Below are 24053 nucleotides of genomic sequence, written 5' to 3'. Positions count from 1 at the left end.
TAAATTTAGCAGGGCAGCAATTGTGTGTTTCTGGCTATGGGTGCAGGCTATTACACTGGGAAAGAACAGTATCCTGAACGATTACTGGCTTATAGCTGCTCAAAATGTCCAGTTCTGACTGGGAAAATAAATGCTGCTTTCATTATATATCTGATACTTACATTCTGGCTTTTTAAAGAAAAAAGCAGACACTCAAACACGCATTGTTCGCCTTGGTGCTACTGCTGGCAGTGTGCTTGCTTTGCCAGGCTTCTGATCTGATGATCCTTGGTGTTTAAGATCTTCTGCCTGAGTATTTTGCTCACCTGAAAAGAAGTGAGTCAATGCTGTGTTTTCTAACCTTCTGACTTCATTGGAGATGAAGTACAGCTCTGCCAGATTTGTGGCTGCTGCTCTTGCATGTGTGGTGAGGCTTTTTAATCTTATCTATATATGATGGGCTAGTTAGTGTGACAATGACCTTATTCTGAAAACACCCTTGTGACTTCAGAGTATCAGTGATCTCAGCATTAGCAATGCTGGTAGCCCATGTAAAGCTGCATCCTGGAGACATCTGTATCTTTATGCTGATACAATCAAGCAGGCACAGATAGAACTGTAAAATGCAGTTGGGGAGAACAAGGAAGCAGATAAAGCATCTGATAAATTTGCTTAAATATGCCATCCTAAGAGAAACAGGGTTTTCAGCCCTGACCAAAAAGGGTGGAGGGGTAAGAGATTTTCTTTGTTCTGATTCTCACTGGGCTCTGGAAAGTCACCTGAAAATACCAGTAGTAAATATTTCATACCAAGGTTTATTTCAATGTCAATGTTTTGCATATACAGTTAGGAAGAACCTCTGGTTTTCAACAGAGCTCAGGTCTTTTAACATAATGAAGTTACACTTGAGAGGAAGAGGTGGTAAGCTTGCTTGTTTCTAAGTAGCAGTTTCCATGTTGGACGGAAGCACACTCTCAAGGGAAGGTAAACTGTGTGTGCAAAAGAGTAAGAAATGAAATTCAGATGTGCTCATGCCTATCCAATATTAAAATGTGCAAAGGCATAATTTATCTGGCAGATGGAGGGACAGGAACAGAGACAAGAGGTAGGACAACAAACAGACACTGTTGTAAAAAACAAAACCTGTGGCTGGACCTGTGAGGAGCATCTTCCTGCCTCAAGCAGTAGCTAATACAAGAGGAAGTCTTAAGAAAACTTTCAGCATGAACTGACACAATGCTTTTGCAGCTAAGGTTGAGAAACTGCACATGGATGTTTGTCTGGGCTTTTGTTCCTTCTGCCTTACCCAGTGTGACCACAACAGCATCATCTGAGAGCATTATGTAAGAATCCTGCGCTGCCCATGCCCACTGTGTGGGCAGGTAGGGAGCTCAGTTGCTGCAATGATGCCTCTTGTGAGTCTACATTCTGTTTTGATCGCCCTAGTTTGGAGTTCCCACATTAAACCACATCTTTTGAGGAACTAAATACCTCTTGACCTGCAAGACAGCCAACTGCATAGCTAATCTCACCTGCAGTCTTCCGTGTCTACAGCTACTAGTTGGCAGTAAAGCAGCTACTGTTATCACAGAATCGGAGATTGTGCTGAGTTTAAGGGGACCCACAAGGATGATCCAGTCCAACTCTGAGCCCTGCACAGGACATCCCCAAGTGTTACACCAGCCACGCACGGGACATCCCCAAGTGTTACACCATGCGCGCACGGGACATCCCCGAGAGTCACACCATGTGCCTGAGAGCACGGAGCGTCCCTGCCGCAGGCAGAGCCCGCTCGGGCAGGGGCAGCCGGGCCGTGCCGGGCCGGGCCGGGCCGGGCGCGCAGGGCACGTGGGTGTGGAGCCCTCCTCCGCCGGGCCCATAAAGGCGGCGCGGCCGGCGGGGCAGGGTGCGGGGCTGGGGCTGCTCCGCCGGAGTCCGGCCCGTCCGGGCAGCGGCCGAGCCCCGCGGCCCATGGAGATCCCGCTCAAGTCCCTCCCCGGCGGGCGGGCCGCCGCCAGCGGGTGAGGGAAGCGAGCCGAGCCCTGGGGCCAGCCCGCCCGGCGGGCAGCGGGGTCAGGGCGCTGCGGGCGGGCGCGGGCCGGGCACGGCACATCCCATCCCATCCCGTCCCTTCCTATCCCATCCCGCCGGCCGGGCCGCGGTGGCTCCGGGGGCAGCGGGAGGCGGGGGAGCCGCTCGGAGCGCGCAGGTGTCGCGGCTGCTGCACAGGTAGGTGCTGCCCTGGCCGGCGGCGGAGCGCTCCGAGCTGCCGGGGATGGGGCGAGCCTGCACCGGAGAGCTTTCCCTCCGTTCCTGAGAAGCGTGAGGCCATGCAGAGTGCTGAGCTTGGTGGGGATCGGGAAGGTGAACCTGGGGTTGCCCAGGCTGATATGTAGAACTCAGCTTAAGGATTTTTTTCCCCCCATTTTTTTCTCTTTCTTGCCACCTTAGCACCCCATCGTTCTCGTTGATATCTGCTCAAGATCCAGAGCTCTAGTAGATAAACGTTGCTGGTACGGAGCTCTGATGGACGCTGTTAGTGTCGCTGCAGCACTGAGTTACTCATTAAAGAAAGTGACCGTGCTCACTTACTAAGCGCATTTCAGCCACTCGATTCAATGGTGCTCCTCTGCTGGCTGAAGGGCTAGCTACTACAGGTGTATTTCATAAGTAGGCAGCTGTCAATTGTAGTCCTTACTGTTGAAACCTCTTCCTTGAGTGGAATGTCGAGCTCTAAAACATCTCTCTACTGAACAGCCTAAGAGTAGTGTCCTACCAGCTACAGCAGTAAAGTGTTGGTTACAGTAATGCAGCTGTTAATTGAGTTAGTTGTAATATATGAGACACATGACACCTGTCTGTGCACCTAAGTCTTCATTCAAAAAAAATTCGGTTTTGTCAGTGCTTCACAAAACACACTGTGGAAACCCACTGAGTGGTGTTAATTAAACTAGTGTGTCAGAATTTAATTGCTTTATTGCTCTGTCTTGAGCTGGGTACTTTGTTTCAATTAGGTTTAGATTATTAGGCTAATGACCATGTGGTAGAACTAGATGATTTGTTTTAAATATGATAAGTCACTGGTAATCTCTTGGAGCTTTTAAATTCCTTCAATGCTTTGTTTGAAGGTTCTAGTTCTGCTGATTTAATGTGGTCTATTTGGATGCAATTTTTAATCTGTCCTAGAAGTCAATGAGTTGAAAACCAGTTGATGTATTTCACCTGTTGCCCTGTTACCTGTTTCACCTGTTTAAGAAATGAATTCTTTCTTAGATAGTACACCAGAGAATGCCTGTGTTTTATTGGAAGACAAAGTCCAACAGTGATACAGGATTGAATCTTGCATCTCTCTCTTAAGCTGAAAAAATGTATTGTTTTCTCTGACAAATGTATTGTTTTCCTGCTCATTGTTTCTACAGTTGATTAAAAAAGGGAGCTAAAGACACCAATGAAAATAATCCCTAGCCACAAATGAGAGTTGTGTAAAGGTGAAAGTGCTGTTACTAGTTTACATCAAGTTTTGGAATAGCTGTAAGGTCTTGACACATATCTTTGGAGTAAACCATGATGTTTTTCATAGTATGGCTTTGAATATTTAAAATATGTTTCTGATTAAGTTTGCTCTTTGATTTGTGGGGAGTTTGGCCCTTTCTTTGGTTGGCTGTTTTTTTGTTTTTAAAGATTTGTCACTTCTGATATGCTTTTACTGGAAGCTTGGGGGAGGATTTTGCTGAAGTCTTCAGTGGTTCTTATGCCATACCTTCATGCTTTAAAATTTGACCAAATTTAGCTTAACCCTCTTCTGTTTCCTCTTTTTTTCCCCACCTCCTCCTATCACTTTCCCTCTGGGTTAGCTCATGTTCACTGTGCACTCACACAGGTGCTTCTGCCTGTTGGAGGGAAGCTGTTACAGGAGCAGTGCTGTCTTTGGGTGTCAAAGCAGAACTGAAGTGTGTGTGTACCTGTTCCCTTAATCAATGCTTACAGCTGTAGTTGTCACATGCTCTCCTGGCAGGTGTGTTTACATCTTTCAAAGCTTTTGTATCTTGAACATTACTAAAGCTAGTCCAGTATGTTTTTGTTATAAGTTTAAATAGAGATGCTGCCCACAGTTTCTTTTTTCTTGGAAACTTCCCATGTTTTTACTGCTTTAAAAACCAAAATCTTCCTGCCTCTCATCATCTTTGTGAAAAATTGATTTAAGTCTATGTAGGAAATATAACTTTAGGGCTTTTAACACTAAAATAGATTTTTTTTGTTGTTTTCACTTCCCCTTCTGAGGAAACACCACAGTGTCAGCTTTACTGTGCTTCTTTGACTGAAATTTCTCTTCTTGTGGGACAACTGATTCTAGCTAGTCAAATGTGATTTGTGATCTTTTGTTTGACCTTAATTATCTGTGCACTTGAGACAGCTGAGGATGCAAAAAGTAAAAACGAAAAAGTATTCCAAGTATCTGAAAACTGGGGATTGATGCTTTTGGTTTTGAGCCTCAGGTAAAATGTTATCCTTTATAAGGTTCAGAACATCAAGAATAACATTCTGAATGCTAAGTGTGAATGATAATCAGCTGGTGTCAGATATGATCCTCTTAACATGTAAAGAGAGAAAAGAAATTGCAAGTTCGGTTCAGATTTCTGTGTGAGGTAGGGAAGTTCTGAAAATTTATGACACTGGAAAACAAGGTTAAAATCATTAGAAGATGGGGAGAGTTTTTTCATGTCCCATTCATTTGAGAAGGAGAAACTTAAGGTGATTTAAAACACAACAGTCCTCCCCACTTGGTCCTCTGATTTTTGCATGCCCAGGTATTTAAATAAATAAATGTCTATGAATTTAACCCTTGAAGCTGCATATTCATAACAGAAGTGTGTGTAAAGACTGCTTTGGTTTAATCTTTTCTTCTGCTAGAATGTGGGTTATTCAGACCGTGGTACCTCTCTGTTTCAAATGGATTTTTAAGAGAGTAATAGCAATTCAACATTTCTTTCTATTACAGACCCTCTTATTTAATGCCTGTAAATCATCTGTCTAAATGGTGTGTTTCAATGATCAGATGTGTTTGAATGATTTTTAATGATGTGATCAAACAGAAATATTTTTGCACTTCCACAAAATAACCCAAAAACTATTCTGGACCTTTTATGTCATGTGTTGATCTGAGGAGATACTGCAATGAGGAAATTGTCTGCCAAAGCATTCTGTTGGTTTCTAATTAATGTTATTTGTGGCAGAAATATGATGACTCAGTCCGATTTAGATCTAAGAGAGACGGCTTTGAAAGAGGATTTGAAATTTTACTTCATGAACCCATGTGAAAAGTACAGAGCAAGACGTCAGATACCATGGAAGCTGGCTTTGCAGATTTTGAAGATACTTATGGTTACAACACAGGTAATCCTCTGCTTTTACTCTTAGAGTAGCAATGATGAGCAAGAGACGCAGGTCTGTGCTTCTGGGCCTTTGCCATGCCCGGGTATTTATTACCCAGGGAAAAAGAAAAAATACTATGAAAGGTATTTCAAGGGGGAAGAATAACATAAATTACAAAAGCCTCCTGGAGATTTTGGGGGCAGGGTTTGACCAGGTATTTTGCCATTTTTGACATAATGCTTTAAAGCAAATTCCTCTTCCCACTAAATTCAGCACTGTCTTCAGGCTTGTTGTCACAGTACTACTTTTTGTTAAATTTAGATTACAATTTCACTGGACTATTTTAAAAGAGATATTTTCTGATATCTAATCAGAAAATTAAAGTGTCCATATTCAGTGTGAGGATGCTATGGTATCTGATGATGATGGGATGGCAAGGCTGCAGAAACTGGATGTGCTTCTTGCTTCTGTCATCAAATAATACATCTGAAAAGTCATGTACTATATGAGCTATTATGTGGAGGCAAAGTGTAAACTGCACTAGTATCACAGTTCAGTTGGTCATTTTACAGTTCTCTAATAGTGACTGCACATATAGGTAGAAATTGCTTTTTCGGAACCTTTGTAACGAAGGACTGACATCTGACAATTTGCAAGAACAGCTAAATAAACTGATATATGTGTCAGAATGTATAAGTGCTGAGTTATGGGATCCTGGTTTGTGTTTGAGTTGCCTGCTATGAATGAAAGGCAGCACAGCCCCATGATGTGTGCTGGTGTTTTATGGACTCTGGCAGGCTCTGGGCTCTGGCCTCTGCCAGTACTGCGCCCCAATCCTGACAGGCCCCTCTCTGCAGGCAGAGTGGAGTGCAGTGGTTGGTCTGTCTAGGCAAGATGAGTTCAAATAAGTGATTCACATTAGTGCTGGCACAATTGTGACCTGCAGAGACAGGGAACAGGGATTGTATTGAAGTGTGTGGTGGGCAGAATGAGCACAGTGCCAGCTGAAAGGAGGGGGTGCCCTGGCTTTCTTTACTGGCAGCTGCACCTCATGTGGGTTCTTCCTCTTCCTTCAAAGACAGGACAGTAAACTTTGCATGTGGATGATGATACAAAATACAACTTCACATGTCTCTGAAAAGGTTCAGTACTGCCATCTCTCCTAAGCTACTGACTTCAATTTTTGGGGATATCAATGAACATGTGACTTTCCTGTCTGCTGCCCCAGTCTCCCACTATCCTTTCTGAGCAGAAGAGGTGCTCTGCTGCTTGTTTTTCCAAGGGCACAGTATTTTTCTGGACTGCTGCTTGAGACTTTTCTTGTCAGCCCTTGGTTTTGCTCAGATGTCAGGCACATAGCTGTGGCTTAGGGATATCCTCCTGCTTCTCTGCCTATGAGGAAACTCTTCCTGAAAAAACAGTTTCTAGGCTCTATTTGTTTTCCTTGGTGGTGGAAATGGGAACATCCATATGGCAGGGGAACACAAGTCTTCTGCTATTTGCTGATCCTTCTTGTTATAGGCTCCTTTAGCAGAACCTGGGTCAGGCAGGTGATGCTTTTTATTGCTGTAGGGTCTCAGATAGGTTTGCTCTAATCCTGTGCCATGGCAGAGATAGGAAAGGTGCAGGAATTTGTCCATAAAAAACCAGATTATTTCAGGGGCAGCAGTTGTGCTGTTAAGTTAGCTTGTCTGCCATTTGCATCCTTCACAAAAGTTTTTGCAAATCCCAGTTGGAGTTGTTGGTCCATGATATGCAAAAGGTACAAGTGATGTAGCTGTCTGCTCACTTGCTGCACTAGATTTTGGTTTCAGTTACCCTGCATGTGATAACCTTGGCTTTGGTATCTTATGCCAATAGTTAAAAGGTTCTCTGCCTCTGTCATAGCAGAGTTACAGCAACAGACACCTGCCTGTTCTGTATTTATTTTAATTGAAAACTGTTTCAAAAATGCTTCTGCTTGACCACTGTTCAAAATTCAAATCTGTTTTTGTTTTTCTCTTGTCAGCTTGTTTTTTTTGGTTTGAGTAACCAGCTGGTGGTCTCATTCAAAGAGGAAAACACTGTTGCTTTTAAGCACATATTCCTGAAAGGCTATTCTGGAACTGATGAAGATGACTACAGCTGCAGCATATATACACAACAGGATGCTTATGATAGCATTTTTTATGTTATTAATCAGGTAGGTGTGAGTGTGTGTTTATAACTGTGTTAAAGCTCAAGCTACAGCTATAAACTCCTGCTAAGTTTCTGATTTTCTGTTTCCATTCTTGGATTTCAGTTTGGTATTTCACTAAATCAGTGTAGATGGGGTGTCCTGAAAATTGTGTTGTAGCTGAATTGTTGTCTCTTGGAGATGAATCCAAACAAGAATTGTACTCAGGTAAAAATCTAGAAAATTTGAAAATGGGTCATCTTGCATGAACTGGCACCATTATTTAGGCCTTGCTTTGAAGACCTTTGGGCCTAAATATACCTATGCATACTTAAAAAAAAAATGTCCTTAACAGCTCTTCTGAATTGCAGCTTTGTAGTGAAGGCTGGAGGCCTCAAAATGGGGACTATAGTAACTAGGAGTGTAGAGGCATTCACCCTGGTTAGGGATGATATTTTAAAGAACAGTCCCTTTACAATTTTCAGAGAAAAGTGAATAAATCTAGGAAGAAAATTCTGGAAGTCTTTTTGCATTTAATATTAATACATTTGGAATGTATGTATGAATAAGATAAAGACTCTGCATTGAGAATGATGATAAACCCAGAAATGTTTAACATTGGGTGAGTAAAAAGTGGCTTCAAACACCTTTAATTTTCATTGGCCTTGGCACATGAGCTCTGGCACCTGGGTTAAAGTGGTGTTGCCACTGCAGCTGTACCCAGCAACATCTGGGAGTAGCAGGGCTGTGCAAGGCCAAGCCTCTTTCTCAATCTGCTCTTGGGAATTGCTGCTCTCCTGTCCTCTACTGTGAGCTGCAGCAGATCAAATGTACTAGACAAGACCGTCATTCCTGGCATTCTAAATGAATGGGGAAGTAGTTTTCTCAATCTTTCTTTGAACTCTCCCTATTGCCACCGTTTCTGCAATAAACCATGCTTTCTTTCCTTTTTTCTTCCTTGCTGGCTTTGTTCCACTTTCCTTCTTTTGTAGGCACTAAGGCTGAGGTGAATTCCAGACACAAGACAGTAGAGAAACAATAGCTATATATCCTGAAGAATGAGCCAGGCATCAGAAAAAGGTCTCTTCATAAAATGTCTGTGTGGTATAAATGTAGTCATACCTTTAAGGAGTTTTAAATTGTGAAATCTGGGTTTAGTGTCTTGTGGCATTCCTGAGACTTATATCGCATGTAAGAATTCAAAAGGCAGGCTTTCAGGTGAACATTAGGACTACTGTTGCCTTTTTTTTCCTGTCTTTAGAGGGTGCCTTGTGGGAAGAGCCAATCTAGATGACTCCTAAGCTAAAAGAAAACTTTTCTATTTAATATTTTTTTGAGATGGGCATCTAGAAGACATGGGATTTGGTGTTCTGGTTTGTGTTTTTGAAGTGCATGTTTGGGTGGGTGAAGTGGAAGGATATAATGTTACAGAAAATAGTAATTGTGCAGAGCAAAGACAGTTGTAAAAACTGAATTTCAGCCTTTGTGTAATATACTACTGGGGATATTTTAACACTTTGGAAAAAACCCCAAACAGACCAGCAATGTAAAAACCCTAACATATTTTTACACTTGGAAGAGTGCACAGGTTTCCCTTGCTTCTCTACTGGGTTCAAGCTGAAGTTTCCATTAGGAAGCAGCTGTGAAGTTGTTACTCTCCTGCTTTGCCCTGTGGCAGAGGCTGTAAGACCAGGATATTCTGTTGCCTGCTCTGAGGCTGTTTGGAAATTTATAAACAGCTATTTTGCTTTTCCTGTTTGATATGTTGTTTGCAAGAGGCGTGTGGGTAGCCCAGCGCCTCGAGCTGTGCTGTCAGGAGGGCAGAGCCTGAGAGCACACGTGGGTGGGGAGCAGCTGCTGCATGCAGTGATCTGGAGATGTCCCTGGTGGGATGAGGAGCTGTGACTAATTGCTGTTTCCACTCACTTGACCTGCCTTAGTCAGATGTGGCTTCCTTAGCTTGCTCTGAGTTCAGACTCTGACAGGGTGAGGAGGCCATGCTTTACTCCTGGGCTGTCTAAACTGTGTGCTCAAAGTGGCACTGCAAGGCAGAGCTTTGCATAGAAGTGTGGTGGTTTATTTTATTTCTGGTTCTGGACATGGAGTGTGTGGTTGTTAATGACTGTGGCTGGTGTACCTCACCAGGTGGGCTAGTGGCCACAGTGCCCATCGGAAGGGGGAAATAGGGTGACAATGAATGATGCATAATAAAGAAATCCAAAGGCGAAAAGGGACTAAAGGCAGCTGAACAAATTTTTAAGTAATAGGAAACTTTTCTTGACTTCCCATGTTTATTTACTTCAGGCTCCCAAGAAAGCTAAGTGCTTTTAATGATAAAAACTAACAGATTGCTGTGTTTATGCCTTCTTCCCCAAAAGGCCATGGGTCTGTCTGGCTTTTCCTGGACAGTGTTAGCTCTTGGGAAACTGAGCTGGCAGGCAGCTGCCTTCATGGTTAGTCATTGATCTCCTGTCCTTCGTGGTTAGTCCATGGATCAGCTGCTGAGGAGCCAAGGGCCAAGGAGAAGAGGAGCTGTGCCCTGGGGCTTGCCTCACTTGTGCAGGAATGGCAGGGGTGACTCCGGGGATCAGAGGGCATATCTTGCTTCCAGTAGACACCAAGGCTGTGTGGAAAGCAAGTCTGGAGGGGACTGGCCTGGAATGTAGTTCTTGGTGTTGTTCAGGATTGATCCATGTTTGGGCAATGCTTGGTTTTGCACAGCTTCATTGGCTTCCACTTTTAGTCTTTGTTTTCAAGAGTGTCTTGCAAATGAAGAAGTGACTTGTGCTGTATTTTGGAGTAAGTGGAAAGTACCTTTTTCACAGGCTTGTTTTCAGCTGCTTCTGTGCTTGTGTAAAGCAGGCAGGTTGAGTTACCTCTGGAGGCTGCTTGAGCTCTGTGTTCCCTGGTTGCATAGCAAGTGCATAGCTTCCCTCTCTGTAGTCTCATGGGGAGCTGCTCTGGTTTTGATTTTGTGTGGATTTGATAGAACCTAAGAACCATGACTCAGATCACGTGTACAGGCTTCATGCATGTGAAACCATCACCTTCATGAGTGAGCCATCACCCTGGGGGTGTGTGGTGAGCAGCAATACTGTGCTGAAGTCTCTGCCAGGTATCTCATTACCAGCTGAGCGTGGTGATCACCTGCAGGCAGCCCAGTAGGCACAGGGCTCCTGGTCACTGTGTCTCCAGGATGCTGATCACTAATTAGTGGCCAGCAGCCCTCTTGCCTGTCAATTGAGTGGAAAGCTTTTATATGAAAGTAAAGATATTTTAAAATTTCAAAACCTGTATTGATACATATAACTCTGAGGTTTCCATTTGCTGTCTCATGAAAAAAAAGATGACTTTCTCTAACTTCTGGTTTTGTTTTTAAACTAGTACAGACACTTGAAGAACATATCCCTGGGGACACTTGGTTATGAACATGAAGAATCAGGTTTAAAAATCTGTAAGCAACAGTACAGGAGAGGCACAATGCTTCCTTCCAATGATACATTGAACATAGATGTTTCTACTGAAACAGGTACAGTACTGTTGTACTTAAAATGTCTTGCTGTGGAGTACTTAAATTCTAGTTCTAAAGCTTAAAAACAACAGCTTTTTTGTGGAAATCACAGGAATATTACCATGCCTCTTGCCTATTTTCCTCTGAAGAGGCTCTCTTCAGTCACCTACAAATCTTTGTAGTTGATGGTGAAGTGGTGTTTTGTTGCTCTTTTCCCTAAACACACCTCCTCCCCCTCTGTGCAGGAGGTTCAAATACAGAATTCTGGATGCAGGTCAGTCTGTACCTTCCATGGGTGGGTGCCCTCACTGCCTCTCAGAGCTGGTCCTGGCTGCTAGCTGCTCTCAAGTCAGTACACAAACCTGCTTCTGACCCCACTACCTGGGCCTCTGAATAGGTTTACTCAAAACTGATATTTTGCCTGATTAGGACTTGCTATACACACTGATCATCTCAGTTTAATGCCACTTTCAATGTGAAGTTTTTATGATAACGTATTTTCTTTTCTTTCCAGAATGTATCCTTTTAAAGCCAAATGAACTAATTGGTAAGAAGGCAGAACTGAAACTGAACTCTTCTTTTTTCAATCTGGAATTTTACAGGTAAAGTGATGTTTTTTTAATTATTCCAACTTGTCCTTTCATGTTAATATGGTGGATTCTGATTTGTGCAGTGTGTGTATATTTCTGTGATATTTGAATGTATTTCTACACTTTTTCAAATATGCAGGCTTATACAGGTTGAAATCTCCTTCAAGCTGAAAGGCATTGCTCTACAGACAATCCATGCCCGTGAATTGCCTGACTGCTATGCATTTCAAAATACTGTAAGTGAAAATGGGCTGTGGCACTTCCAACACTGTATGTGTAATGAGAGCTTAAGCTAAGGTGTAGGTGTCATCCTCATATCTAGCCTGCAAGAGAAACACAGCTGAGATGTCCTGGCCCTTACCCCTCCTTCCCAAAGGCTGCTGAAATAGTCTTGCCGTGGGACTATGTTGCTTTGTGTCATATTCCAGTTGGTAACTTCCTAACCTGAGAAAGGGATAAGGAATTGCTCTTTATCTAAAGACTAAGTGTGAAGTTTGGCCTCTTGGAATGCTACTCATTAGGCAGTAGATGTCATCTACTCAAATTATGTCCACACCATCATTTATGGTGGCAGCTTTCTTAAAACCTGCCTGATCCACAGTATTAATGCATGTGTGTCCAAAGTTTAGCAGGATTTAATTTTCTGGAATGCAATCTTGCTAGTCCTGTTTCTGATGTAGCACTGTATTTTCAGATAACTTTCAATAATAGAGCCCACAGTGGAAAAATCAAGATCTATTTTGATAGTGACACTGACATTCAGGAATGCAAAGACTGGCACATATTTAACTCGGGTGAGTATGGTGCATGTGTGTTTGTGTATCAGCAGTTCTGCATCTCCCGTTGTTTTCCCTGGTCTGTAGACCTGGGAAACAGGTAGAACAATGTAACTTGTAGAACAATTAATACAGTGCATTGCCTCTTGCTAATCAAGAGCTAGGAAATAATTCCTTTTGTTAGGGTGTTGTGAGATGACATGATCATCTCTGCAGACCAGTGTGTGTTAGCAGTGAGCTCTGCCTGCAAGGAGGATGAATGTTCTTCAATAGATTTTTAATTGTTGTGCACCTCTGGGATAACTCATTTTAATCCACTGACACTGGATAAATTTCCAACTGAAGCCTCCTACAGCTTTCAATATTTTTTCTTCTAACTGGTTAAAGTATATGATTTCTGAAGGTTTGTTTTTTATGTTGGTGCTTTTTTTTTTTTTCTCGCTACTGCTGGTAGATTAAATGATGTGTATGAGCAAAGGCTGGCATCTGCCATATATTTCTAGTGTCAGGGCTTGGTCTGACAGCTCAGGAATGTGCAATAAAGGCACCTTGAAGGAATAGTAGCTGTGACAGCACTGTGCAACTTTCTCATGTGGTGACTCGCTGTAAAAGACTGTGATGGAACAATATTCTTCAGCGTGCTATATAGTATCTTAATTAATAAAGGCATCAAGTGGCCTGCCTTTTGCCTCAGGAAAGCCAGCTTTTCTCTGATAATGCCATGTTGTACTGATATTAAAGCATTCTGATATTCTGAATAACCTCAAAGTGCCTTGGCTTGCGCCTCTGTCCAGTAATTTCTTGTGGCTGTCTTTCAATTACCTGTTCCTGAGTAGTTTATTTTGTGTGTAATTACCAGCTGAGGAAGCGTGCATAACTTGGTAATAGAGGTGAGCTGAAGGGCTATTGCAACAATTGAAGATGAGTGTTGGCCTCTATTTCATATAGTTAAAAATGTATGTTATGGAAAAGACAGGGACCATTGATGTGAGGAAGCAAAGCAAGACGCCTAATTTGTGTTCACATGGTGGTTTTTAAACTTGTGAATAGAAAGAAAACAGTACAGAAAGTCCAACAAGTTTCTTATTGCAGACTAAGGTGGGAATTTTTTTTTAATTTAATGGTGTTGCTACAGACCAAATCTGCATTTCTTTTGCCTCATGTAGTTTTAACACTGTGGAAGCACAAATGGACAGGCAAAAGGAGGGTACCTGTATTAACATATATATGTTAATATATATACACATACATAAAAATGTAAACCCATTTTTGGGTTGTTTTGAAGAATTTGAACATATTTTTCATTCTTGTGGCCCAGTCTCCATGTAATTCTCTGCTGAGCTGTGTTCAAGATAGAAACACAGCTAGCAGGAAGAATATAGCTTGTAACCCATCTGCTTATGGGGTGAGAGTATTTGAGCATGAATTGTTACAAAATGTCACATAAATTGCTTTGAAAGAGAAGTGAAAAGGCTAACCTTATTTTATTTCCTTGGCTCTTTACAGTTCTCCAGAAAAACACTCAGTATATTCTAGTCTTTGATGGATTTGTCATATTAAGTTGCTTGGCTTCTCTCATCCTCTGCACACGATCCATTGTTCTTGCCTGGAGGCTACAAAAGGTGAGCACAATGCTCATGACCTTAATGCTTCTTTGGTCTCTGCCTTCTTTGCTGCTGGCCCTGTGAAGGGGCACCTTTTGAAACCTGGAATATTAGAGTGAGTAAATCTGGTGTAAGAGGTCCCTCTTAGTGTTATCTCTAAAGGATGTGTAGGTATCTTGGTGGACAATTGCTAACTGCAAATGGGTTTTATTTCTTTTTGGGTAGTGCTGTAATTTAAAGTATTTTGTGTATTTCTCAATGAGCAAAAGGAGGCTTCCCCCCTACCCCCAGCCACCAGGATTTTAGACAAAAAGACTTCCAAGTCTTTGTGGTGCAAACAGGCAATGTGTCCTGCACCTCCAAACCACAAATCTTTCCTCCCTGGCTTCAGAGCAGAATTCCCATAGAGGTCTAGTCATAAATTCATGCTTTAATGAACATTCCTTAAAGCCAGCTCTGACTGGAGAAAGTGTAAAGCACAGCACATAGTCTAACTGATGGATTTTTTCTGTAACCATGTGGCTCATGAGAGTTAGAAGAAGAGTAGTATATGAAAACAAAAATATTTGTTTACCTAGCTCATTACATCCTTTTTGGAGCTTGGAAACAAGACCAGGAGTCAAGAGGACGGGAGTCAAGAGGACGTGATTCAAGAGAGGCATTGTCAAACTCTTCTCAGGAATAAGCACTTCACATTTATTCTTGAGCAAGAAGAGCAAGTGAAAGTAGATGGGCAGTGCTGGGCAGAGAGGTGATATTGTTTGCTCTATTGGAAACGAGAGCTCTGGCCCTGGAGTTGTATTTGAGTTCTTTTTCACTTCTTTAGTTGGGTGGCCTTGCTCTCTAGTTAGAGGTGGATAGAACCTATGGTAAAGGGGACAACAGGCCATGGTTAAGTTAGGGAGAATGGGTTATGAAATCAGGTGTTCTGTGGAAAGTTCATTTTCCCTGGCCTAAATCCATATTAAGTTTTTTCCTATTTATTTCTGTTGCTATTCAGAATTAACTTCAAACTGCTATTCCAGTGAATACTATAGGAAAAGGGGTTGTCTGGAGCTTGAACATTGCCACGTTTTTCATCCAAGGTGACCTGTAACTAAACATCTAAATGCTTGTCAACAGAGATTTGTGAATTTGTTCTTGGAGAAATACAAGCGCTGTGTCTGTTATTCTGATCGCCTGGAGTTCCTAAATGGGTGGTATGTCCTGGTAATTATCAGTGATGTGATGACAATCATTGGGTCAATCCTAAAAATGGAAATAAAAGCCAAGGTAAGAATTTCATACTTCAGCTAAGATACTGATCTTGCTATAGCCATGTGCAATGTGCTTTAACTTGGGGACAGGTGAAAGCAAGCTGTAACAGTCAATAGCCATCTGTTTGTTTATTTGAGTCCATTTTCCAGGGCTAGTGTATCTAATAACTACTTTCAGTCACTCTTCCCCAAAGTCTTTCAGTAAGACCATGTAAGCTATTTAAACATCTTATTTCCACAGTGCTAAGACCCCTAATCCCTGGTATGGGACCTGTGGGTAGGCAGTTCCTAACAGAAAGACCCACCAATTTGAGTTGTTAGTTCTGTAAGGAGTAGTAGCACGTAGAGTACCAGGAAGCCATGAGTCATCTCCTTGAATGAACAGGTCCTGGTGGCTTGTAGGACTGCAAACACCGCTGTCACAGCTTGATTTCCTGGCAAGCACAGGCACAGGCAATGTCAGTCAGTCACAGACCTTGACCTCCCTGCCTGGACTTGCTGAAATCGATGTGCTTTGTCCAGCTGGCAGCTCTTCAGGAGGCTTTTGGGGTTGGTTTTGTGGGTTTTTTCCCTAGTTTTTTGGTATATTTTTTTTTCTTTTTTTTGTTTGTTTGTTTGGGTTTTTTATTTTAAATCTTCAATAGATGTGTGTCAACAACTCATGTGTTCCCAAAACTTTGTATTCTGGGAAAAACAGAGTAGGTAGTGTGCTGCTCCTGCTTCATGTGTACTGAGGCTCAAAGGGCAGATCCCAGAGTGGCCTTCAGAGGAGTGCTTGGGAATCACCAGCCTAGGATGAGGTGGGGATTTAGGGTAGGAGAACTTGAGCCAAATGACTCTTTTGTGCTTACTGCAACCTGTTCTGACCTTCTCAAATAAAGTGCAAGTAGATTTGGTTGTAGCAAAAATTGTAGTACAAACAATGCTCAGGTTCTGAACTGCTGGCAGAGAACCTGTTCAGAGATGTAAATGCATGTAAGCATGGAAAGGGCTGCAGTCCCAAGGGTCACTTTTCATGTAAATGATGGCTCATGTTTTTTTTAATAGTGAGTGAGCGCTTCTTTGCCTAGCAGAAAATAGTAACTTTCTTTTTTAAAAAAAATTGAGGTTTTCAATCTAATTTTGAAACTGTGTTGTAACCAAACTAGGGGCTTTTTTTCTTTCAAACTTTGCACTTTATGCAAAACATCAAGAATATCAGCATAGGTGTACTTCCACTTGCAGCACTGTTGTGTTTGAATGATCTCAGTAAATAACTGCAGTTGACATTGATCTGATTTTTGTGATGTAGCAACAGACTTTCAGTATTAGACTGCCCTGCTTTGTTTGTTTGAACTACTGGAACTTGAATAGCTGCCAAGCTGACCTGTCTACTGCTTTGTAACTTGACCACCTGCTCTGTTTGGACCCCTTAGAACCTCACAAGTTATGATGTCTGCAGCATTTTACTTGGAACATCAACTCTGTTTGTCTGGGTTGGAGTCATCAGATACCTGGGATATTTTCAAACCTACAATGTAAGGAGAGAATTAAATGTCTAATAATTAAAACATGTATATGCACATATACATGTCACTCTTTTCCTAGATCTCTCTAATTTTTTGCTTTTTTTCCCCCCTTCCTCTTTGTTCCACCCTGATTTGTAGGTGCTCATTTTAACAATGCAGGCATCGTTGCCGAAAGTGCTCAGGTTCTGTTGTTGTGCTGGGATGATCTATCTTGGCTATACTTTCTGTGGTTGGATTGTCCTGGGACCTTACCATGAAAAGGTAGATCAGCAGTATCACTCCTTTCGTGGTGTAATGATGGGAGTATCTGTGTGTGTATAGCTCCTAGCTAAAGCAACAGCAATGTGGCTTAAATGAAAATGTCTGTTTAAAAGATGTAATGTGACTGCAGGAGTGTTTCTCATTCCATCTGTACCTCCTTTTACCTGTTCTTTTTAACAAAATTACTATTCTTGCTGTTACTGTGTGCTTGAAGTCAGCGTGATCTCCAGCAGTTTGTGGTGTGGGGATGGTTTGTCCAAGCCACGTGCATTGGTCTGTCTCTTCTGCCCTCTTCTGGCAATCCCAGTTCATCTGAGTTTAAGAGGCACTAAATAATTCACTTTTTTTTTTTTTTTTTTTTTTTTTAAAATCTCCTTGGCTCTGGCCTTGTTTTTCCAAATCTTTCCCGTGCCATGTAACTTCAGCTCCTAAATTGTGAGTCATAAGGGGACGGATGAATGCTTGTCTTGTTTGCTTCGCTTGCTGTGTGGGGGTGTGTTGTGGATTTGTTTGTTTGTTTTCTTAAGCTTGGTATCAAAGTGTGTGCCTGGCATGTCATGTCTGAAACCCGGGTGCAGGAGTTAGGCTTTGTATATTCTAGAACACAAGCCAAAACAACCCTAAAGCTTGTTTGCTTTTTCTCTTGGCAGATGCTCTTTATGACAGTTTGAACAGAGGCAGATTCCTGTGTGGAAAATTCTAGATGTCTGTTAATGACTAACAAATGTCTGATTTCTCATTCTTGACTTCTGGGTGCACACAGTGTATATGTAACAGAGACGTGCTGCAGTGCTTGATTGAGCTTCCTCTGCCCCCAGAGCTTGCACTGCTCTAACTCACTGTGATTGTCTCCTTTGAGCAATGCAGGTATTCAGTCTGCACGTTCCAGCTTGATGGCAATGCATTTCTCTGTGGGATGCTGGATGCAGTGGGATCCTTTGCCACAGCAGAGGTTGAATTGTTTATAGCATTATAAGGCACAGCATAATGAGGGTTGTAACATCCCTGCAACAAATAAATTATCTGAGCCAAAAGAAGGATAGTCAACAACATGCTTATCTATGAAAATGTTACCTCTTGCCTAAATATCATGTATCAATGTCAAGGAGAGCAGCAGTAGCTGCGGAGGTTTCCCATTCCTGCCAGTTCCCCAGTGTCCCACAGGAAGGCAATGTGGCACTGCGCAAGGCAGGCCAGCCCAGGGCTGCCTTCCCCAGCTCTCCAGCAATCCTGTGAGAAATGGGAAGAGTCTTCCCCCATTTGCAGAAACACTAGAGAGCTCATTAATATATAAATACTCAAAAATATAGAAATACACCCTCTAGTCAGAGAGAGGGAGTGGATATCCTGCATTTTGTGCTACATCAGTCCAGGGGCTTCCAGGTGAGCAGCCCTTAGCAGGTCTCTCTGTGTTAGTGCATGAAAGCTTGATTTGCTCAAAAATTACCTGTGCCATTCCTCCCTTCTTTCTGCATAATGTACTGCTGAATTTCACAATGGCTTTAAAATTAAATTCAAAAAATAAGAATAAAATAAGCCATAGGTGTAAACCAGACCTGTTGTTCCTGTGCACCAGTATATTCTCCTTACAAGCATATACCTCTTGACATCTTGTTTTCATTATGGAGCCACAATTGTGTTAGTTTATTGATAATGCACAATGTTTTAATGTGGCTATTAATTAATATTGTCCAATAAATTATAGTTAAGAAATCCAGTTATTTGGAAGGGCAGAACAAAATGGGAAGTGGGCTTACCTGGTTGTTAAAAAAGAGTTTTAGCCTTAAGACACATTCCAGTTTGGGGAAATGGAGTCTGGAATTTGAGACTGTCCTTGAAATTAAACTATGATTTTTGTACAGGGTGTACTCCAGTAGCTTCATAATACAACTATAGCTTGTACTTAAAACTCGTAGAGCTTTCTGAGTGACAGATGGTTAATTCAGTTTTACACCATTTGAGTTCTGAAGGCTGTGTGCTAACTCTAGTCCCTTAACACAGTATTGATTTATTACCCATACTCCAGTAATGCTGCAGAGCTGGGAAGCCAGAGAATGTGGATTGTGTTCCCAGCATACTACCACTAATTTACTGCACAGATCTGTGAAATCACTTTAGCTGTACTTTGAGAAATGAAATTATTATTATACCTTTCTGCAGGTCCAAAATTGCTCATAATTTAGTATCTTTGTGATGGTCAGTTATTGACTGTTCTGCCTGTTGGACATCACAAGTTTTATTTTTTGATAATAAATATTCTTATGTCTGATGTCAACACATGCTTAGTCAGGATGGTATTTCTACATGGTTCTATTACTGACGTGAATATTTTGACCTGGATGTACAGGAAAGTGTGGTAGCATTAGATTGCCTGGGTTGGCTCTTTTGTTTGCTTTGAGTAAAACTCAAACTCAGAATTTTGATTGATCTACTCATTCTGATAATAATTTGTACTCATTTTCTAGTTTGAAGATCTGAACACAGTGGCTGAATGTCTATTTTCTTTGGTCAATGGTGATGATATGTTTGCAACGTTTGCTCAAATCCAAGAGAAGAGTTCACTGGTGTGGATGTTCAGCCGATTATATCTGTACTCCTTCATTAGTCTGTTTATATACATGATCCTCAGCCTTTTTATTGCACTCATTACGGACTCCTATGACACCATAAAGGTAAAGCATTTGTTTTCTGTTACACTTCTAATCAAGTTTGTAGTCATTCTTGTTAATTGCTCATCACCATACCATCTACTATTGGTTCTGATGTGTGATGAGATTATTAAAATCTTTTTGTTTAGTCTGTGACAAAATTTGAACAGAGTCTGGGTTTGCTGATATCTCAGAGATGTGCCTTTGACAGGAGTTTGGAAAGGTTCAAGCAGATAACTCTGAAGTCATTTAGGTGTCCAGGCCTCCTTAATGTGCTGCTTGGAAATGTGTGGTTAAAAGGAAATCTCTTCTGAGAGGTGCACTACTTCTCGTTCAAGTTTAAATTGTGCCATCCATTTCCAGTACAGACTGTCTGAAAGTGAGCCTAAGTTCTCAGTAATTACCTTCTGTTCTTGACCTCAAGTGCTCCCTGCCCTTTGTGCTCCTGGTAACCTCAGTGGCCAGTGGGAAGGCAATGTGGATCACACCCTTCAGCTCTCATCTTTCTTACCTTGGTGTCAGACACAGGCCAGCAGAATAAGGCTGGTCTGACATGAACTGCAACTTCCAGACAGAGCAAGAGCTTCACTTTTGAAGCACCTCAAAATGTAAATTATTTGTCTGTGCTTTCTTAGTTTACTGCCTACTTAGTTTACTACTTTACTTAGTTTACTGATCTGCAAAAGGGTATTTTACTGAACCTTCCCTCTGAGCATTTCCCACAGATCAGTTGGGAGCTGTTTCAGTATGCTGAACTTGTTTTTTCCATAGCATTTCTTCAGCATGGCAATGTTGAATAGTCACACTGGAACCCTTCAAATCCAGAATTAGAGTTCTTAGGGAAAAGAAGCCCAAAGTACTTACAGTGAGCACAGCAGCTCACTGTGAACAAGGGAGAATCAATACCATTATGGCCTGAGATCACTTGCTTGGCCTTATGGGCAACAAACAAAAGATAAGAGAATCTGTGAACAATGTGAATTTTCTGTCACTTACATTGTTGGTGGAACAAAGCAAACTATGTAGTGTTTCTAGGATGAGAATAGGGTTTTTCCTTCCTATAGCAATATTGAATTTTTGAACCAAATAATCTGGTTTAACTGTCACACTCCAGAGGAAATTTTAGAATGTTTCATGCCCAGAAACATCTCATGTGTTGTAAATGAAATGCTTTTTGTTTCAGAAATACCAACAAAGTGGTTTTCCAGTAACAGATTTACATGAATTTCTAAAAGACCATAGCACTGCTGGCTACAGAAAAGACAGAACTTCTTTTCCATTCATCTGCTGCTGCAGGAGGTCAGTAGGGTGTTTTTAATGAGTGTTTCCCTGAGAAGTACAACAGTTAGCTTCTCACTGCAAAATGCTGTCTCACAAATGCTGGAATATCCAGAATTCAGCCTGTGTGATATTTGGGTCATGTTAGATCTTTAGTCAGCTGATGATACAAAGGCAGAAATTCTGAGCTTTAACATGTTTTAACTGTTATACTTTTATGAAAACTGTGCAGAAGCTGATAAAAGAACTGTGGAGTACAGCATGAAACTACCAAGGGTTCTGGAGCAAACCAAGTCTTTGCTTCAAGCTGTCTGTTTCCAAAAAGCTTTTCTACTTAGCTTGGAGTAGTAGCAGAAAGTTGAGGGTGTGATTCAGCCAGAGCTTGGTGCTTAATCCCAAAACTATGCAGTGTCTGAAGCAAACTGCTTGAATACCATCTGCCAGAATATTGGAAGCACACTGGAAAATGTCTTGTAGGTATTGTGGCAGTGGTCCTTTTTAAAGTGGTGGTGAGAGATGAACATCTCATCTGGTGCTTGCTGGTCTGAAGGCTTATTCTTTGAATTCTGTTTCTGAGGCAACATAACACACCTCTGAAGCCCTGTTAGAGACAGGAGGGGTCTTGTCAGGCAGTCCAGGATAATCCAGTCATGTGCACAGAAGGGTTGTGGCACTGTGCAAGGAAGCCAGGCTATGGGAGAAGGAATAGACCAAAATGTGAACACTTAATCACAACGGGTGTAACAAATCCCCTTTTAGCAGTAGAGTAGTTGTCTGCTTATGTACTGATGCTTTTGTGAAATGCCATTTTATGCTTCTGGTGTACCCTGGCAGAGGGAGACCCCATAACCAAAAAACAAACATGGGAGATGATGATGGGCAGGTATCCCAGTAGTTGCTGGGGGCACATAAAAACCAACTAGTTAACAAGAATTCCAGCCAGGTCCAGCTTCAGGTTCCACCTGCAAGTCACTGTGCAGAATAAGAGATTTGTGTACTTGAGCATAATAAATATGCACTACAACATGCTGTACAATACTGAGGGCACAAGCCTGGTAGTTGAAGTGACACTCTAGAGCTTTTGCTACGCTAGCAGTTTTTGCATCATTGTCCAGTGCAGGTGTTAGAGTTGAATGTGGAAATGAGAGAGCAGAGAACAGAAGAATCAAAACTGAACTCGTATGGGTAGATGTTTCCTGTTGCATTTCTTGCTCAGTAGAGAATTGTGATTTTTTTTTCTTTGTAGGCAACAGAGTGATGACAACTTGATACTTATTAATTGATGGCTGCACATTGAAATTCACCCCTGATATATGCAGAGAAAGCATAGTGGTATGGAGAAGGATAATTCTCCAAATTGCAGTGGAACCTGCCATCTGGATCTGCCTCATGAACAGACTGTCTTAGCTAATTAAACTTCTGGGGAAGAAAGCTATTAATGTGACAGCAGCTGGCTGACCAACAGGAGACCCAGAAGCTGTGTCTGGAGGACAGCTGTGAAGAATTCTGTATTCTTGCCTCAAGTTCTGTCATGTTGGAGAAGACTAATCCTTGAGCATTGTCGGTGGAAGCTCTGTTTGCTAATGATCTTGAGGAGGAAGGAAAAATGGCCTTGAATCAACTGTTGTTGTTAATAATAAAAGAATTATGTGAAAATAATTTTTTAAAATAATCTTATGCTTAAAAGTATTAAATAAAAAGAGGTCAAGAAGGGAAGAGTTTATCATTTAACTTGATGCATTCAGCCTTTCATTTCTTCTTGGCACATTTCATTTACTTGAATTAAATTTATGTAAAATTAAAAAGCTGCACAAGTGGAAAGTAACTGCTGATTTCCCTGTTGTATACGTTTTTAACACAAACCACTTGTAGGTCACAGTCTTTTCTTTAACAGCTTTACTAAAAAGCAGTTTGTTATTCTTTTTTTTTTTGCTGTCTTTTCTATTATACCCGTAATATTGATTTGTACTGTGTCCAGATTAATCATACTGCCTATAGTTAAATACTTCTTGCATGGTTGGAAACTTTCGTAATAAGTATTATTTGAAGGCTTCTGGAAAGATTTTTTTTTTTAAGTAGTATTATACTGTTGTATTGTCATAATCCAGAGGACAAATTCAGGCAAAAATGGTGCCATGGAATTTTATTACTTTTATTTCAAGCACATGTTAATTGGAAGAAAATATGTAGCAACTGAGTCTTGCAGTTGGTTTGTTCAAGTGAGTTTCTAGCTGTCTTTGGGATGGTCAGCTCTAAAGACTGTACTTTTCCCTTGCTTCATTATGAACCTTTTTCAATGAGAACAGAGGACTTTGAGGAACTTAAAAGCACTTCTAGGATAGGAGTGCATAAATGTTAACCAGGTATTTCTGAAAACTTTCAGGAGTACTGACAGTTCCTGGGGTGGGTGTACTATTATATTAGATGCTCCACTTTTGTCTCTCCATTATTTGCTCTCTAAAAAAGCCACTCTTCAGTAGATGATGTCAGTGTGTTGGCTAGGACTCGGTCTTGCAGTGTGTTCTTAACTACTAATGAGTTCTCTGCAGGATCTGGCTTGTTAGTGTTTCAGATGGCAAAGGCAATTCAAAATGCTGCCCTGGTATCAGTGAGGTGAGTAGCAGATTTTTTTTTTGGCCCTTTTTTGTTTGTTTTAATCTCCTGCCTAGTGTTTACCTTCATAACAATTAAACTTTTGTGGTTGCTGTTGAAAGTTAATGCCATTTTGCCTTTTGTTTAGGCTGCAGCTAGGTGTCTAGAACAGATTTTTTTTTTGTGTCAGGATTTTGATGCATCCAGGCTCTGCACATTTTAATGCTTCCATTGCTGAAATGTATTTGGGACAGTGGATTTTTTTCCTATTCCAGTCTGTGCAGTGTGTTGCTGTGGCCTAATCTCACTACAGTTTGTGGCTATAACTGAAATTGCTACCAAGAACAATGACACCGTGCTCTTAGCAAAGATTTTCTGTAGCTGTCTTTTCATCAGTTGTGTGATCTAGAGCAGAGCATTGCTGTCTTCCACTGTTGACAGAAGAGTCAACTTTTCTCCTGGTGTTTATCTGCAGAATTTGTTTGGGGCAATGTTAGTCTCCTGGTATATGCTCTGGGGCCC

The 24053-nt window shown here is 41.5% G+C and overlaps 1 protein-coding gene across 1 annotated transcript; it reads left to right on the top strand.

Moving 5' to 3' along the window:
• Positions 1-1950: 1950 nt before the first annotated feature.
• MCOLN2 (mucolipin TRP cation channel 2) lies at positions 1951-22539 on the top strand. Its single transcript, XM_033067714.1, has 14 exons — positions 1951-2000; positions 5214-5373; positions 7361-7534; positions 10892-11036; positions 11533-11620; positions 11748-11844; positions 12303-12402; positions 13891-14006; positions 15111-15260; positions 16660-16761; positions 16891-17013; positions 19479-19685; positions 20845-20960; positions 22186-22539. Exons 1-14 carry the CDS (start codon positions 1951-1953, stop codon positions 22220-22222), a joined length of 1665 nt encoding a protein of 554 aa, XP_032923605.1. The 3' UTR covers positions 22223-22539.
• The last annotated feature ends 1514 nt before the right edge of the window (positions 22540-24053 follow it).

Source organism: Catharus ustulatus, chromosome 9, assembly GCF_009819885.2.
Source record: "Catharus ustulatus isolate bCatUst1 chromosome 9, bCatUst1.pri.v2, whole genome shotgun sequence".
In the NCBI taxonomy this organism is placed as follows: domain Eukaryota; kingdom Metazoa; phylum Chordata; class Aves; order Passeriformes; family Turdidae; genus Catharus; species Catharus ustulatus.
Note: the sequence above shows the minus strand (reverse complement) of the source record. Positions and strands in the feature narration are given on the sequence as shown.